General features: G+C 37.8%; 2 protein-coding genes across 7 annotated transcripts in view; one reads left to right on the top strand and one right to left on the bottom strand.

Moving 5' to 3' along the window:
* The first annotated feature begins 7,641 nt into the window (after positions 1-7,641).
* On the top strand, positions 7,642-9,199 carry fabp7a (fatty acid binding protein 7, brain, a). The gene is made up of 4 exons (XM_023839089.2): positions 7,642-7,810; positions 7,941-8,113; positions 8,441-8,542; positions 8,976-9,199. The coding sequence occupies exons 1-4, from the start codon at positions 7,738-7,740 to the stop codon at positions 9,024-9,026; spliced, it is 399 nt and encodes a 132-aa protein (XP_023694857.1). The 5' UTR covers positions 7,642-7,737; the 3' UTR covers positions 9,027-9,199.
* A 2,213-nt stretch (positions 9,200-11,412) lies between these two features.
* LOC111857862 (uncharacterized) overlaps positions 11,413-18,533 on the bottom strand; it is a 28,389-nt gene continuing 21,268 nt past the window's right edge. For 5 of the 6 annotated variants that reach the window (XM_072698805.1, XM_072698804.1, XM_072698807.1 and 2 more), the window contains 11 exons: positions 17,772-17,825; positions 17,569-17,616; positions 17,344-17,391; positions 17,102-17,149; positions 16,352-16,399; positions 16,157-16,204; positions 15,965-16,009; positions 15,511-15,558; positions 15,233-15,277; positions 14,691-14,729; positions 11,413-14,205 (listed from right to left, as the gene is read on the bottom strand). In XM_072698805.1, coding sequence (XP_072554906.1) covers positions 14,090-14,205; positions 14,691-14,729; positions 15,233-15,277; positions 15,511-15,558; positions 15,965-16,009; positions 16,157-16,204; positions 16,352-16,399; positions 17,102-17,149; positions 17,344-17,391; positions 17,569-17,616; positions 17,772-17,825 — 587 coding nt within the window. In that variant the 3' untranslated portion in view covers positions 11,413-14,089. Of the gene's footprint in view, positions 14,206-14,690; positions 14,730-15,232; positions 15,278-15,510; positions 15,559-15,964; positions 16,010-16,156; positions 16,205-16,351; positions 16,402-17,101; positions 17,150-17,343; positions 17,392-17,568; positions 17,617-17,771; positions 17,826-18,533 lie in introns of those variants that run through there. The other variant, XR_011982415.1, reaches the window with a different exon arrangement.

An 18,533-nucleotide genomic window follows, 5' to 3' on the forward strand; every position in this document is an offset into this window, starting at 1 on the left:
TTATTGTCTTGAAGTTCTGAGAGTATACTTTGGAAAAATTCTCTGGGCTATTCTGGGATGTTAATGTGTCACATGGAAGCCAATAGCCAATCAGCCATCAGGGAGGGGCTTTTAAAAAAGCTTGGGTTAGGGATTGGTGCCCATGTGTGGGTGAATGGGTTTGAATCCTGTGGATGGCAGAGTAATCATATGACTGTGGTACCCTTAAGTAAGACCTAAGTAAGGTTATGGTGAAGAATGGCGGAGGGACGGTCCACAGTGCGGTATATTGACAAAAAGGGATTTTATTAACAGAACCCACAGGACCAGAAACCAAAAGGGACTATGAGGGAGCTGAGCAAAAAGGAAGGAAGGCAGAATGAGAATTAGTAAAAACTCAAGACCAGGCACATATATACAATGGTGACAAAGCTAGACAAGAAACTGGTGCGGGCATAAACAATTAACCAAACACTAAAGACTAGGGGCAACAAGGGACAGGTGCGGGTTATTAACAACTCAAACACTAAGGCTAGGACTAACAAGGCTAAGTTGAGGGTCATAACTCTAGTAAAGGGGTGAGCAGCGACACCTGCTGGCCAGGCAGGAAAACGACAAGGCAAGGTCTGATCCTGATAGATGCAGTATGACCCTGTTTAGTGACCCCAAGCTTTCCTCACCTGTATTTCACTGGGACAAAAGCATCTGTGAGATACATGAATGTAATTCAGAAAGGTGTTTCAGTGATACTGCCCACACCTACAGAGCACAAAAAATGTCACCAACCTATTTTTTCTATATAATTTATCTTTAATAAAATGTACTTGGATGGATGAGTATCACGCTGACAAAAAAAGATTTGGGTTGCACAATACTATTATCACATTTATTTTTAACAGATAATCTGTATTTTCTGGGTGTTTCAGGTAGATTTATACATTTCTGTTCTTAGAGAGTTGTCTGCATTTATCTTATATGATGCCAACCACTATACAGGCATATAAAGATAAAAGTGCTGTTGATTCATGTATGATGACTACTTGACATCGTAAGATCATGGTAAGATCTGGTACATTTTAAGCCAATTTGGCCGGTCGTCTTCCAGGTTATGTTTCATATTTGCATTTTATACATTTAGGAGACGTTTTTGTCCAAAGTGATATACAAGTGAGGCAAATGGTAGATCATGTACATACATGCTTTGAACATGCAGTACATACAGTTAGGCTGAGCTTGCAATGAATGCCGAGGTAAGTGTAAGCAGTACTGGAGCAGGAGCTGCACTACAAATTTTAGTTTAAATTTTAGTGCTTTACTTAAAGGTACAGAAGCAGTTCACCTCCTGGGTTGTGAATTTACGGACATTTTTGATCCGTAAGCCCAGGTCCTCAGCCCCGCGAGATGTCCGACATTTGACTGATTTGTTTGTTATAAAACAACAGCCTGAATGATGCACTTGCTCCATAGCCCACAGCTCTCCGCCAGACTCGCTCGCTGACTAGCCTTAACATTTACAGATGGACATAAACATCTCTGTCCTGCAAACCTTCTTCCTTCTTTCATATCTGTCATGTGAGGCCATCATTGATCCATTACACAGCGAAGCGATTCACAGATGGGAAGAGTGTTGTTTTCCTCGTCACGTTCCTCCACATAAATATAAGTGCTGTTTACAATCTCCACGCAAATTTTCTCCCCTTTAATTTCCCTTAATGCAAACACGTCACTTTCAGAAGACCTTCTGTATGCATGAAATTGCTAAAGTAAACTGAATTCATATTTCCCTTTTAAACCTGTTAATGGGCTTTGTGTGAAATTACACTATTTTCTGACTTGTGACCAAAAAGTGTGGGTTCAGATTCCAGGAGAAAGATGCCTGTTTTTCCAGGAATGGATTATATCCACCATGTATTGTTTAAGTGTTTGGAAGACTGATGGATTCATGAATGGACATTTATGTGAAACTAAAATGCATTAAAATTTATGAATGATTTTAACTCTCTTCGGTTAGCATTTTTTTGCTTTATTTTGTATTTTATGTTTCCATAAACAAGAACAATGAGACATAAAAGTCAAACTGTCATTACTTTTCGTCTTGAATGTAACATGCTTGGACTTGTCTCTCAAAAAATGCTTCATCTACAATAATATCTTTGAAATGTAATTTCTCTATGAGGTTATGGTTGCCTTTCCCAAAAGTATAAATCATAAAAAGAACTCATTTATTTATTTGTGCGCTATCCAGAAGTGATTCAAAAGTATGGTGTTCGGTAACCATAGCAAAGCTTGGTAACAATGCGCTAATATTTATTCTGGCTGTGGTCTCATAGAACCACGACCTTTTGCGCTACATGCTTTCATATTTTACTCCTGTGCTGTAGGAAATCATTCTACTCCCATTTCAAAAGCATTTTCTGCAATCTCTGTCGTCTCTGCCTTTATTCTCTGTTTTTAGACTTCATGTTTGAACTGTGGAGGATGACTGATTGTCAGATTTTCATTGCTGGTATTTCATAATCTAACCCCCTTGTTTTGGAAACACCAATGGTATATACCTGTATAGAATTCAGACCTTTTGTAAATGCAATTCTTACTACCGCTCATGATTTTAAAAGAATTTAAGTTTTGTACATGGGGGGAAGTTTTCAAGAAGTTAATATCTGTAAGGAAATAGAAATTATTTCACTTTCTGGCAATCTATCTCCCTCAGAGAGGCTATTTGGCCAAAGGATGGCTCCCGTCTAAGTGAATATAACCAGTCTCTTCTTTTAGCAAGTCCAAAAATATGTTCTCTATTATGTGCAAAATTAAATGAGCACTGAGTGTAACAGTGTCCAGAAAATGACAAAGTTGTGTGTTGCTTTTTTTTAAAAAAAAAATACTTAGTGTACATCCTAGTTATTTGTTTAATTTTACATATTATAAAAGCTGTCAGGAATTGCTCTGGAAAAGGCTGTCAAGCTGTTTTTCAGGGAATTTTCAGAGTGAAAACTTCTCACTTGTTGTTTGATGGCTCCCACAACCCTGCAAAAATGTTTTTTTTTTAGCAAAGCTCTTGAGTAAATTAGGCTAAATAAGCAACTTCGATTATATGACATCAGATTCTTCTTGAGAATGAACCATTCTTCGGATAGACAAGGACTCACAAGTGGTCATATTTTGGTCTGTATACTGTACATACCTGTGAGTCCGCAGACCAAAGCAGCTTCTCTGTTCTTCACAGACCGTTTCACCCATATCATCTATTCAATATGAAAGGCAGTCACAACTATCCATCCATTTTCTGAAACTGCTTGTTCTATTCAGGGTCGGGGTGGGGGGTCCGGAGCCTATTCTGGCTATGGGTGCAAGGCAGAGAACAACCTAGGATGGCATGCGAACCCATCTAGGGCATATTCACACACCAGTCACTATGGCCGCACACCAACAGGCAAGTTGGTAACTCCAATTAACCTGTGGGGGGAAACCAAAGTACCCAAGGAAACCCCATCATGACACAGGGAGAACATGCAAACTTATGGAAACCTGCCAGAGCCTTGAACCCTGGTCCCAGAGGTGAGAGGTAACAGCCCTAACCACTGCAATGAATTTAATTGAATTAAATGGCCAGGATAAGCAGATGGGTTATTGGTGATAGATTAACAACGAATCCATTGATTATTCTGATGTCTTTCGGTGACATAAAACAGAAAACAGCACATCTGATTCGGATTAAATAGTCACTCTTATGACATGGTTTCTTTGAAAGGCCAAAGGTCATCTGAAACCCAATCTCATTGTGAACCCAGTCTAATTGTGCTTTCGTACACGATGACACTGAACTACTGAAGCGAATCTTGAAGCTGGAAGATGAAGCTTTTTAGATTGATTTACCAATGTGGTGAATATGCTGAAGTTATGGCCAAAGCATCCCCAAAATGTCACAAATAAGAAGCTGATGCTTGGTTTAGCAAGAAATCAGAAAAATTATAACTATTATACATATCTTATATGTATCATTTTAGGCCTCTTTATGTTTTTTTTTTGCATTTTGAAGTCAAAACTAAAATGCTGAATTTTGGACCCCCCGCATCAACCCCCCATTCTTTTTTTGCAGTAGCTCAGCTAGTTGAGTTGACCAGTTGTGTGGATCAGACGTCTGTTAATTCTAAGGTTGGGGCAGCAGTCTCTGTTGGTTGCAGATTCCCCCCAAGCCGCTACCCAGCCAGTTTTTTTGTGGCTAGATTCCTCATCCCCTGAAAGAAAAAAAAGTAAAACTGCTGGTAAATTTCTATCAGATGGATGTACAGTAACACCCAGGTTAGTGTGCTAATTATAAATTATAAGTTCTTCCCTCTCAAAAGTAAAACACTACAGTGTGGCGAAAGGCTGAAAAATATCATTACCTGTCATGCAATTGAATTCAGTGAAATAATAGTAACAATAATAGTAAAAGCACAGATACTTTGTGTAAGCTGTGCCAAAACAATAAAGGGCATCTGACTGACTTAGACTGGTAGAAAAATTAGGAGATGATGTCATTTTTATGTCATGATGCTGTGTTTGAGTCGCCATAGAAAATCTTATTTCAACTGTTTGCTCTTTTGTTTTGTTCTGTTTAACATAGCAAAAAAACTCTTTTCTATGGAGACTGAGCGGCCCTGGTTTATGGCTGCAGGCCCTCATAACACTTGGTAGTAGTTAGCAGTTTGATAAAGGTTCTAGAAACAGTTTCCCTTCCGCAATTTTTCAATTCCAGGTTTGTAACTGTCACACAATACATTTATTATAATTATATGCACATATTACATTATAACTGCCACATAGATTTCAGATAGAAATTAATATGGACAACATTGTGAATTTTAAATATATTACATATATATTTAAAGAAAGAATGAATTAAACATTAAGATTTTTTTTTTTACATTATACACACAATCACAGCTGTCGTTTCAGCTATGCTAGAGTATGGCGCCATATTAAAAATTAATACCATATGGGAAATTATAACCGGCATATCTAATGATGGCAAGATGTATGTCTGCAAGGGAATATCACACAACTGTCAATGCAAAAATATACAGTGATCAGGAAATGCACTAACCGGTAGAAGGTTATATCACAATGTACGTGGACACGTAGGATACGTGCCAGTCGTGATCACAAAGACTTAAAATCTTACTGGACGGCAGTAAGATTTAGAATTAAACCATTTAAAATGTTGTTTAGAAGATCCAACCTGAAGAAGCATGACATATTCATTGTCATCTATTAGCTAACAACTGATGCATCTTCTTTTGCACATAAAATATATAGCCTATGCTTATATATAATATTACGCGACTCTGGACATAGAAGATTAGAATCATAGAATCATGGACAAATTTTGTAGTAGGACTGATCTCGACATTAGCAGTCCTTGCTCTGCAGTGCCACCTTATGGATTAATGAAATTACATGCCGTCAATTCACGGTTACTGCATCTGTAAACATTTCAACTTAGTTTGTTCTCTTGTACCAATGCAACCCTATCAAGAACACAAGCTGCATTCTTTCTATGAATGCATATTTTTAATCAAGCAATCAAGTAAGATAACAGTGGCTACGTAATTATAGGTCTAAGTCCCTGCTTTACTAAGTAAGCATTTTGATTTGTGTAAGGGGTTTGGTGGTAAAACACATATTGCTTAATCATCGTGATTCATTGTAACACGTGACATATTTCCACTGAAGTTGTGTGGTCCTGGTTAGTAGATGAAAATAGCTCACGATCTGCAGAATGCAATATTTAAAAGGGCAGGCTTTCATGCACCTGAGTATAATGACAGTACGTGCCATAACAGAACTGCTGAAATATGCCCGCGCGGTTTTTCGCCCCTGTAGCATGAGACTGTGCTAATTACAGCCATTTACAATGCCCTTTGATATCTTTTGATGTAATGGTGCAGTTGTCAGCCCAGTTTCTGCTCCACTGGCATCTCAAAAATGTAACTGGATACTTGTGGCAGTCCATTATTTAATCATAAAAGGTGTGATATTGCTTTCAACCATCTTTACTCTATAGTTTATGATGTTTTTCTTTTGGTTAACAATGAGTATTGTGAATATTACGTATTTGTGTTACATGTCTAGACTAAGGTTTGTATTTAATCATAGGCTTCGCTCTCATTTTTCTCTGTCTATGGTACTTCCAAATTCGATTTAAATAATATACACTTACGAAGAAAGCAAGCTATAAAGTAGAGGAAAACACAAAAAACAGCAGTTACAATCATTAGGCTGAAACACAGATTTGAAAAGGCTGCTCTGTGTACTTTAATCGCTAAGTCCTCAGTTGTGCGTCTGTGTTTCATACCTGTATCTGCTGTCACATGAGAACGCTAACTGTGTCGGCAGGGCCGGTGTTCTGTCGATATATGCTACCTTGTCGAAAAATGCTACCGTAGTGCTAATCGATAGCCCTAACCCTAACCCCCCAAAACCCCTAAAACCCCTAAAACCCTTACCTTAACCCTAACCCTAACCCCTAAAACCTAACCCTTATCCCAAGACGGTGGAACTGCACATGCGCAGAAAGGCTCGATAGCACGTCTCGAAAGGTAGTATTTTTCGACAGAACACCGGCCCAACTTTGTTCGGGCCATAATTAAAATTTGATTAACCTAGTTGTCATTTCTCATCTTCCTTCCTCAACTGCCCCCCGGTGAAGGCTGGGGCATAAACAGCCGCCTTTGGCAGTTCTGCCAAAAATCCATAACTTCATAAATTTGGACAGTGTACGTGTTTGTATAAGCATAAACCCGAGTAAAGAATTAAGCTGACAAGGTAAAAGTGTTTGAACACCGCAAAGTCGTACAAAAATCCACTAGGACAGCTCTAACACTGCCAAAGCAATTCAGTTAATAGAAAGAGAAACCAAAAATAAATAAATAAATAAACTGGCTCAAACTGACCAGAATGCATCCAGCCACACCTGGGCATGATTTTCGTAGAAACTAGACACAATGCAAAAGGCAAATGCCACTACCCACAGCTAAGTAAACAGGCAACTATTTTATTAAACACCTTAAACGTACTGAAATAATCATCCACTGTGTTCTCTAGTAACACAGTCTCTCAAAGTATTAAGACGGTAAAAACATTTGGGGAAAAAAAGGCAGGAGGACAAAAAATGCGAACAGTAGAGGGCAGTGGAAGTATGCATACAGTTAAAGTCTATATTATCCTCGTATGGAACTAACACGGTCTGTGAAGTGCTGAGAGATGAATATTTGTTACATTAATTTAAAATACCCTTGGATCTATTGTCTTAGACACATTGCATGCACATATGACTCTTTATACATATTTGATTCTAGATTTAAATGTGAATTATTTTTATAACAGAAACACACGGTGCATGTAGTTTTGATAGATAAAATAAAATTGCAATACTTTTATTCAAATAAGAGTAAAAATAATTTATACTAATTTTCATGGAAATAATTGATTAAATTTAAACGAACGACTGTTATCAGATTACTGACATAAATTATCAATGACCCGTTCTCGCCATCTGCATGAACCAATCGTAATTCACACGCATGGAGCTCGGAACCAATCAGAAAAGACACACTGATTTGAGCGTATCACCGTCTACGTCCATACTAATGCGTTTATTCTAAATTAAGAAATGGGAAAAAATTCACCAATACAGTTCATTTGGATTGCGTACCGCGCAGGCATCACACTGCCTTTTGCTATCATTTAGTATTAGTACATATTCCAGCTGTCATTATGGTTGAAGCGTTCTGTGGAACTTGGAAGCTTGTAGACAGTCAGAACTTTGACGAGTATATGAAAGCGATTGGTGAGTTTTTTCCCGATGCAAACATTGCAAATATTATAAAGATGACATTCGTGAGCACAATATATGTTCTATGTTCTGAAAATTTGATTTTGAGAGTAATTGGTATTTCATGTTTAATTTGTATCAATAGGAGTGGGCTTTGCCCTCAGACAAATTGGCAACGTTACGAAGCCCACAATCATCATCAGTGAGGATGGAGACAAGGTCGTCCTGAAAACCCAGAGTACGTTCAAAAACAACGAAATGTCATTCATTCTGGGAGAAGAATTTGAAGAGACAACACCGGACGACAGGAAATGCAGAGTAAGTGCATTTTTACTTTTTCCTCTACTAGTGCTTAATTCCGTATTACCGCCCCTACATGCAGTAAATATACAAAATTACTATACATTTAATGGCTTTATATAGAGTTGTCACCTTGTTGAGGAGTATTCTTGATAATATGGCATTCGAGTGGCAGGTGTCAAAGCACTCGGATATAATACGGTAGACAGAGGATCGGCATGAACATATTCGAAAGGACAGTGGGGCACCTACCATGGGTATTACGGTAGATATATTATAGTATTCATTCGTACCACTACAAATTGAACAAGTCGAATGAACAACTTGAATCACTTTTGATTATAGTCTACCGTGACCCTGGAAGATGACAAACTGGTCCAAGTTCAAAAGTGGGACGGCAAAGAAACCACGTTTGTCCGAGAGGTCAAAGACGGGAAGATGATCATGGTGAGCTATATATGCCTTGTTATCGCAATCAGTGCACTGCGATCTCTATAGTGCAGTAAAAATAATGGTGCCACTTTACAATAAGGCTGCCCATGTAAAGGGTTTATGAATGGTTTATAATCTGATTATTAATTAGGTTGTAATACTTTGTAAATTATTAATAGACAATTTTAAACAACTTATAACACTGTTTTCTTTTTATTAATGAGTTACTACCATTTACAATAGTCAAAAGGGAGCCTTATTGCAAAGTGGTACGAAAATAATGAAATAATCTGAATGTAGACTTTGGCCGTCAGCATATTTACAGCTGCAGTAATCTAGAGTACCTTCTCATTGACATGTTCAGTAGCTAGACGATTATAGAGGCGCACTGTTGTGACTGCATTACATTATCTTGTTAACTATATTTTCTTCTTTCTTCTTTTTGCAGAACCTTACCTGTAACGATGTTAATGCAGTGCGCATATACGAAAAGGTGTAAAATACGTCAGCTCTCTTTTAATAATTTCATGCTTACTTGCCTCTAGACCTAAAATGTTTTCTTTTGGTTTGGTTTTATGGAAACACATCAACGTCTGTTGCGTCCACTTAATTTTTATATGAATAGCAAGAATATGCTACTGAAAAATCAAACTAAATAAAAAATAAGCAGGACTACTGATTTTCTTATTGATTTTTTGACTATTTATCTTCTATAGCTTTGTCTTCTATGTCGCCTAAAGGCGACACTGCCTTTAACAAATTGGAATACTATAGTTATTTACCATCTTATTTAAGGGATGAAATGAAAATGATAAAAAGAAAATACAATCTCCAAATATCCTGCCAAAATGAAAATTAATAATTTCCATTCATGTATGAGTCAGATGTGAAAAATTAAAAAATAAAATTAAAAACCATTTTCCAATTTGACTTTTCATTTCATACTTTGCCTTTTCTTTTTCAAGTTCACTACATGCAAATATATGTTAATCGGAGCGGGGCGGTGGGCGGAGCTACTGACCACACCTGCGCTTCTCAGTGCGTTTGCCGATTCCTTTCTCCTTGTGTTTCTTGCCCATGGTCGCCCGTGTCGCCCAAACGAATGGCAAAGTCACACGCGGCTTAAGTTAGCTACTTATCTGAAGCTGCCGATTCATTTAGCTTCTTATTCGCAGCGTCTTTGGAAACTAAATGGCAAAGTGGAGATTGTATTTTCTTTTTATCATCTTCATTTTATTTTTTGCAGAAAATTCCTCCCATATAGACACAGGAGACAAAGATACGAATAAGTATTCTTTATTAATAAATGCAACTGAGGGCTGCAGCCTCTTCCGGAGGGCAATACCAAGCAGTGGGCAGTAACACCGGCGTGCATCCACGCCGGAATCAAATGTTAAAAAGGACGGTTACTCCTCACTACAATACTGAGCTTTTTTGGGAGGTGCAGTCTCTGAAGCTTTTCAGTCGTCTTAGGCTGTATCCTGGGTGGGACTCACTTTTGCTTCCAGAACAACTTTAAGGTTAAGACGAGTCACTTTCAGAGAAGCCATTCTGCACACCACAAAGGTTCTGAGCTGTTATATTTTGTTATATTTCTTATGTTTCAGAGGTCTGGCCATTTTCCACTGACCTCACACATTAACAAGGTGTTTTCGGACAACAGCACTGCGGTTTATAGGATTTTTTTTCTTCCCGTTGTTGTTCATTTCACTGTCCACTGCAAACTGTAGACAGCATAGTGTGGGAAGGTGGCGGTTCCTGAAATTCTGGAAGCACCAGGTCTGGCTCCTTCAGTCACGCCATGTTGAAAATCCATTACATCAGGCGTCTTAGTTGAACAGTAACGGAGTCTCTTATCCCTGCAGGTTCATTGCCTTCACAAGCAGATGTAGATAATAAACTGGGCACTGAGTGTATATACTTCATTCACTGCCACACAAGGATGTAGTTGTGCACATTTAAAAAAAAAATAAAAGAACAGGGGATGGAATTGTGAAAGAAGAATAGGTTTCCCCCTCGCTCCCCAGTGGTAGTTTTCAGCCAGCCTGAATGCTCGTTTTTATTACCCTTTGAGAGGATGACCGGGCCTTGGGTTCGATTTAGCTCTAAGCTGATTTGTTCTCCCCACCATGGACTGAATGAAACATGTTAGTCTGCAGCCAATTGGCTCTGAGTGTGAGCATGACAGTGCTGTGACAGACATTCTTTAGTCTCCACAAGAAATTACCCTTATTGTCCTCTTTGAAAAGAAGACGACTTGGGTGTCAGAAAGACTGTAACCCAGTGACTTCCATGGGAACCCCAAATAAGGGGTGGAGTATTTCCGTTACATAAAGGCGAACTGTGATAGGGCAATCTTTGAGGGAGGAGTGTACAATGTACAATGGGCAGTTCTAACTGCCAATGAGCCAGAGTCCAAGCATTAATGAAAAAAACTGCAGCCACAGTAATTAAAGTGTTGTGTCGATGTAACAAAATGCTGACTTTCTGCCTTCTGACTTTATGATCCTATGCTGTGTGGGGACACAAAGGTTTTCTTGTATGGTTGTGTTGTTTTTTGTCCGTAAAAGGCAAAAGTGTTTGTTCACATTTTTAATGGGTGACATGCTCAAACCGTAAAATACTTTAGAAAAAAGCAGGGAAATGTTACATTAACATATTTCATGTGCCACATATTATTTCTTAGTAAACGGCATTAAAACTACACTCTTCATCATTTTTAGAAACCGTGGTAATGAACATTGGAAATTATAAACTTACAGGATAAAATGAGAAGATTGTTATTGTTCTACTTCAATGACATAAATGGAATCTTCTTGTTATTTACACACAACATCCAGGTGAAATGTGAGGTTCATTTGAAAGAAGAAATCCAGATGTCAAAGTTGCGAACATGAACAGTTTATTTATTAGCTTGACTAAAACAAGCAGTGCTGCTTTTAAGACATTAAATGTCATCCACAGAGCTGGCAGCGGATCAGGCTACATGCTTTTGGAGAGTTCGACTCTGAACACTTATACAATCAATCAACTAACACATGTTTCCAAATCTGGTCCTTGGGGACCCACAGACAGTCCATGCTTTGGCTCCCTTGCAGCTTCTGGAGCAAAAATGTGGACAGTCTGGGAGGGAGCAAAAACGTGGGCTATCTGTGGGTCGTGAGGACCGGGTTGGGAAACACTTAACTAATTAATATATACTTATCAGTGCACCTTTCATTCAGCTTTTTTTCAGTAGGATTCAACTTATATTACTACATGGGAGGTTGGAGTAAAGTATGTTTACTTTAAAAATTTTCATTTTGCGTAAACAATAATGTCATGCTGTTTATTAATTAATATCCTGCCTTATAACTGTGACATCAATATTGAAATGCGGTTTTAAAACCTTTGAAAATGAGGTTACTTCATAAAGAGTATCTACACACCTTTACTGAAATGCTGGAAAGGATTGTCAGAAAGAAAGAGTTATTTGTGAGCTATGAACAAGCAGAAAAAAATCCATACGCACAGCCAATTTAAATGTTTGACTCAAAACAACTATTTCTATTGAAAATATTCTATATATGCAAAATTGAAACACGGTATTTTAAAAAAAGTGTCATAGGTGGACACCATTGTTCATGTCGTAAAGAATAGAACATGAAATGCTTCTCAATGTTACATTTGGGGAAAGAAAAGCATTTTTCTTTTAACGCTTTACAGCTTATTTGGAAAACAAAATGAGCTACACAATGCTATAATTGCTTCTGGACATTAGACATGATAACATGGGCCCAGGATTATAGACCAATAAACAGATTTGTGTTTTCCTTGCTGTCAAATATGACAGGTGAAATGCTCTGCTGGGATACCAATAGTCACGTGAATCATACAGGCCTACAAAAAGTGTCAAAGTGCGTGACACACTCTCAGCGCACTTTGATCGGCATTTTAAGTCGATATACAGCTTATCACTCTTTGCCCCTGGTGTGACTCATTGTATATAGCACAGCAAGTTACACTTCAACTTTATATACAGAAGGATATTTAAAGAATAAACATCCATGGTTCTTTATGGAATTGACCTGCAACCCTGTTAGGTAAAGTACTGAGTAAATCTCAGAAAAAATGCCCCATTGCTGCCCAGATACAAATATAACATATTCACTGCTAGTATTATATATCTAACAATTTATATAAAATGTTTATATAATAATAATAATATTATATATATATATATATATATAATGATATAATATATAATGCATATAATAATATAATATATATTATGTATTATATTATAATATATGTCATATTATAATATGCTGTATTATTATTTTATTATATTATATAGTTAAACTTATATAAAGTATATATAATTTATTGCATAGTTCATTTACTTTTTGAAATTGTGTGGTCACAAATACACGAGACCAATGTAAAAGTTTTCACTCATTCAGGAAGAGAGAGAGTACTTCCAGCACCAAGATGCCACCATTGACTCAAATAATGAGCCCAACGGAAAATGACATTAACTTAAAACATACCACATTTCTTAAGATTCTAGAAGTTCCCTGAATTCTTTATAAACAATAATAAGCATAAATAATGTATATTACATACCACCTTTCTGACATTACAAGTAAGACATTACAAGTAACTCTAGTGATGGTCAAAATATGCCAGTTGGTCATATCAGTGTAAATGAATACTGAACCAGCCTCCCACGATTACCGTTACATAACAGTGCGGCCGGCACAGCGCAAACTTGAAGACGATACACAGTATCTTGGCAGGTCCAATCACGAGACACTGTACCATCCACTGGACGTCCTCATTCGCTGAATAGTGACACATGCGAATGTACTGTAGGAAATGAGCACTCCAGACCCCTCCCACTCAAGGATAGTGCAGAAGGACTATTTACAAACTTGTGTGCCCTGTGTTACGATCAAGTCAAAATCATTAAAAGATAAGTCAGTATACAGTATATAGCGTTGGCTTCATAAGGCCACGTCAATACATTTCTAAGGCTTACATAAGACAGCTTTCTTAGTCACTGAATAAAATGTAAACTTTTAAAATATGCTTTTTTACATCTTGTGACAGCACTTTAGAAAGTTTATGTAAATAGATTCAAAAGTACTCTGCATGTAACCTGCTAAATAGAGAAGGATATTTAATCGTTCCCTAGTATCTACTAATTTTACATGTATTCAGCACTGTTAAACTGTCGACCATTAGAAATGTAAACAATTATTCAGCATGGAACATTTTGAATTCATGGTTATGCACTGAGGATTCTGGGAATTATTTCCACCAAAATCTGCAACAGGTAAAGTTTCCTGGAAAGGATTTGGGTTTACGCTGCTGTACCTGTACAGCAACAAAGGAAAATTGCACCGTAACAGGTCAAATAAATGCCGTTCTCTCCATTCCAGCCGGTCTGCGGTTACTGTTAAGGACCTTTTGAGAAGTGCCAGAGCCCCAGCTGAACCATAGCAGTTGCCGCGGCAGGAAAGGTGATCAGCACAGGTGCTGTCAGGTAAAGCTGCCCTGCTGTGCTGGGCCCAGGCTTTCTCAGTAGTTTGAAAGAGGCAGTCTGAATTGTATGTTCTGCCAAGGCATGAAGGGGAACAGTGGGTATTGGCCGTTCTCTTCATCCACAAAGACACACTGGAAGAAGTGGATATCCCCTGTAGAGTTTCAAATTAAAGTTAAAAGTTTATATATATGAACACACATACATAAGTACATCTATGCCTTTCTTTTAGAGATTGAGATTGTAATTCTTTGCAGTGAATTTATTCTCATTTGTTCACTGTTTCATTCACTTGCGACAATTCCCCTTGAATATCTTTCTGGGGGGGGGGGGGTGGGGGTTTGATTTTCATTGATATAGGCATACCGACTCTTTCAGAAATGTGTCCATCATTATACTGGTGGGTGGCTAAAGGGGCTGTTCTACGAACCAAATGGTGACTCAATTATTAAACAAACTGAATAGAATGGGGAAGATGAACTATATGAATGAACTGACCAAACTGAATAAACCAGTGTAGTGAACTGGATCATTTTGATCACTTAAAAGATTAGTTCAAAAAGAACAAATTAAATGACATGAGTCTAAGTTATTTGTTTTATCTCATCTCTCTCGAGTCTTGGATGAGACTGAACTTACAACTTGCTGCCATGTCATCTGCAACGGGTTCCGGCTCTTCTGCAAAAACAGGGATTGAGCAGAGATGTCAGCTCAAGCCGCACATCTTGTTAATGTCAGGTGACATATTTTTACATATTTACATACAGTATATTTATATACCTGCCTATGTTCATATTAAAAATATTATGTTTTGCCACAGTGCCAGATTAGGCTTGACGGGCCCCACAATTAGTATGAAATTCAATAAATTAGTTTTGTTTGTTGCTCAACAAATAACGTCATCCAACCCAAATGGCTGGTCTACCACTGCAGTTTTACACATTCACACAGCTTGATATTGACTGAAGCCTCATTATCTAGAGCCCTATTATTCAAATCATGGTCCTCAAGGTCCGAGCACTGCTGGTTTTCCAGCCTTCCTTTACCTGTCAGTCAGGTGTGAAGCCTCTGACCAATCAGAATCAGTAATTATTAAACAACTACCTGGGAGAACTGAAAACACGGCCTGGATTTGGAATCGAGGTCCAGATTTGAAGAACCCTGATCTAGAGGGAACTTACCTTCCACTTTCTCCATCTTGATATGTTTCTTCTCAACAGGCTTATCTGTGAACCACGAAGTCACAAAAGCGGAATGAATGAAACCATTGAAGCTGCTGCAATGTTCAACACATTTTTAAAGATTTGTAAAAAAACAACTGACAGAATGTGTAGAAGTGGTTCATATGTGGAATATGGGCCTTAAAAAAAAGCTAACGAGAAGTCTGATGTCATCATTTTGTTGTATAATTTTAAAGAAACATAACATTTTTTATCACTTTATTTGGCTCAATCAATACCTTTCTTTGCACGAGCTGGTTTGGCCTTCACTTTAAGGTCTTTAGGTTCTGAAACATTTTAAAAAGAATATTTCTTTCAATGTAACTATATATTGACCAATTCATGCCTATAGTGCTTATGCAAAATGAGTATAATTCAGGGACTTAAAGGCCAAAGTACAAAAGAAATTACTTGCTGAAATGTAATGCACAACTTTTTTGTTTAGAAAACACTGAAATTACTGATTTACAAACTATGAAGAGAATTAATATACTAACCTCCCTCAAAAAACACATTAATAATATAGGAGCCAACATTTAACTGTTTTTAAATGGAAATCTTGATGTATTCACATCATTATCTAGACTCTCATATGTCTCAGATACAAGGGAATATTTTTCAGAATTTTAAAAATATATTCAACAAAAAAATTGACTTTAAGATTTCTTAAATCATTAATGAAACATTAAGTACCTTTTTGGGGAGGTGAAGTCAGTTTCACCTTGGGAACCTTACTCTCTGGAACAAGAATGAAACATCGACATCACTTAAATTCAACACTATTGTTAAATATACCAAGATACCAGGGACATTGAGTTACCGTTATTTATGAGAGTGAACAAAAACAAAAGAAACGTAGAAGTTATATTAAAGCAGCACTTCTACCTTTCTCCAACTGATCTTTTCTGGCCTTCTTTGTTGGGACGACAGGCTCTGAAGAAAAGCATTTTCATATTTACTGTACCACCATGTACTACATTACTACAATAATAAGTAATTTAAAATGCCTTCATTAAAAAAAAATAATAGAATATGGCAAATTGCTGATGACCTAAAAAAAACCCATAAAATAATCCATACCTTTCTTTTTAGAAACCTGTTTGATCTTGTCTTTAGTATGTACTGGCTCTGAAACATGACAAACACTCAGAAGTTTGGTTATCCACAGAACAACAGGAGTATCTTATTGCTTGCTGATTAATGTCTCATGACTACCAAATATTACATACATTTTTGTATTAGCCTGACCTGGGTCTTCAGGAGCTCCAGCATCAACATGGTCATTGGGTTGGGTCACATACTGGATGGAAAGCCAGTCCACCACAGGGCAAACACACAACCATGCACTACGGGCATTTTAGTGACGCCAGTTGTCCTAATGGTTGTGTCTTTGAGGAGGAAACCCAAATGACACTGAAAGAACATGCAAATTCCACAGATGGAACTTGAATCCCCAGTCCTGGAGGTGTGAGGATGTGACCACTGAGCCACTGCTACCCCCCCACATCCATCCATCTTTCATTCCGGGTCACAGGAGTCCAGAGCCTATGGGCACTCGGCAAGGCATGTCCCACCCCGAGGGTGTGAATTTGGCAACTCCAAATCACATGAGCATTTCTGATACTCCACGATGACATGGGGAGAACATGCAAGCCCCCCCCCGGAGCCAAGTTAGAGACCTGAGACCTGGTCCTGTAGGTGTGAGGCACCAGTGCTAATCACTGCACCACTATGCTGCCATCCGCCCACAAGATATTTGCAAAATTACTGTCAGATATGTATGTCAATTACCGTTCCTTTACCCCATTTTGCTGTTTAATATGTTCATACCTTTTTTTGGTTTGACCTCCACAGTCTTCTTTTTAGGAACTTCAGCTTCTGAAAACCACAATATGAATTGAATCCTTCAGTCAATCAATCAATCAATCAATCAATCAAATTATTCAAAGAAAACAGCAAATCTATGTCCAGGACTATGGTGGCCAATAATCTTAATGATTCAATAAAAAAATAATAACAACTGTGAGAAATTAATTTAAATAAAAAAAATTTAAAAGTATGAATTTGAGTACCTCGTTTTGGAGTAGTTGGCTGTTTGGCTGCCAGCGTAACATTTGACTCTAAAACATAAAATATTTTCCAGTTTTCAAAATTTCTGCCATTACATTACAAAATATGAAGATGTTCATCGGTTCAATCCTCAAGACTGACATACATAACCTGACCAAAACATTTGTCTACTGCAGAGATAAAATGCATGTGAATGATTAAGCAGGTCAGTTACAAAAGTCACACACCTTTTTTGGAAGTCTGTACTGCGGATCTGTTTGTGATGATTGGATGGTCTGGAATATAATTACGTAGCATTTAGTACAGTATAGTGGTTAGCTCAGTTTACCGAAAAACATAAAACCTGAGAATAGCACAAAATCAAAACTCATCGAATTATCCCCTCATATTACCTCAAATACTGAACAAGAGATTTCTAGCTGAACCTTACCATACCAACGCGGGGGTCCCGGACAGTAGCGTGGCAGAGGATCACACGTAGGGCCTATCACATAGAGCAAGGCATTAATTCCAGTACTTTCCTTTCAATACTCCAGATCATTAGCGAATCATAATGTTAATGTATAATTCACAGCGCTGGATTGGGGATTATAACAAAGACACCTATTTCTTTGCTGGAATTAGGATTGTAAACTGGGATAATTTGTGAAAGTGAAATGCAAAAATCATGTAAAGCCTTAACTACAATAGTACTACTTTTAATATATTAGAAAGCTTTAAAAAATAATAATTTGGTAACACTTTACTTGATGGGCCACAAATACATAGTAGTAACTGAGTTACTATTGAAGTACAAATCATGTACAAATATTGTTGCCTCTTAAGATAAAAGATACTTCCTGTGTTTCTGACTAGATAATCTATGTGTCGTTAAACAGGTTTGAAGCGGGCCAGTACTTGGATGGGAGACCAACTAGGAAAGCTGGGTTGTTGCTGGAAGAGGTTTTGGCGTGGCTAAAAGGGTTAGCCCATCCTGTGGTCAGTCTGAGTCCCGATGCCACAGTGACAGGGACACCGTGCTTTAAAAATAGTGCCGTCTTCCAGATGAGACGTGAAACTGAGTCCCTGACTCTCTCAGGTCATAAAGGGTCTTGGGTCATCTTTTGAAAGAGCGGGGGGGGGGGGGGTTCCCCAATGTCTTGGCTAAATTGCCCACTATGGCCCATTCAAATCTCCCAATCAACTCCTATAT

This window comes from Paramormyrops kingsleyae, chromosome 14 (assembly GCF_048594095.1).
Source record: "Paramormyrops kingsleyae isolate MSU_618 chromosome 14, PKINGS_0.4, whole genome shotgun sequence".
Classification (NCBI taxonomy): domain Eukaryota; kingdom Metazoa; phylum Chordata; class Actinopteri; order Osteoglossiformes; family Mormyridae; genus Paramormyrops; species Paramormyrops kingsleyae.

Bases quoted from the DNA above. Each gene is read 5' to 3' on its own strand.
- fabp7a (XM_023839089.2), top strand. From the start codon at position 7,738: ATGGTTGAAGCGTTCTGTGGAACTTGGAAGCTTGTAGACAGTCAGAAC. The intron at 8,114-8,440 runs GTAAGTGCATTT...TTTTGATTATAG, and splicing joins CGGACGACAGGAAATGCAGA to TCTACCGTGACCCTGGAAGA. The intron at 8,543-8,975 runs GTGAGCTATATA...TTCTTTTTGCAG, and splicing joins AAGACGGGAAGATGATCATG to AACCTTACCTGTAACGATGT.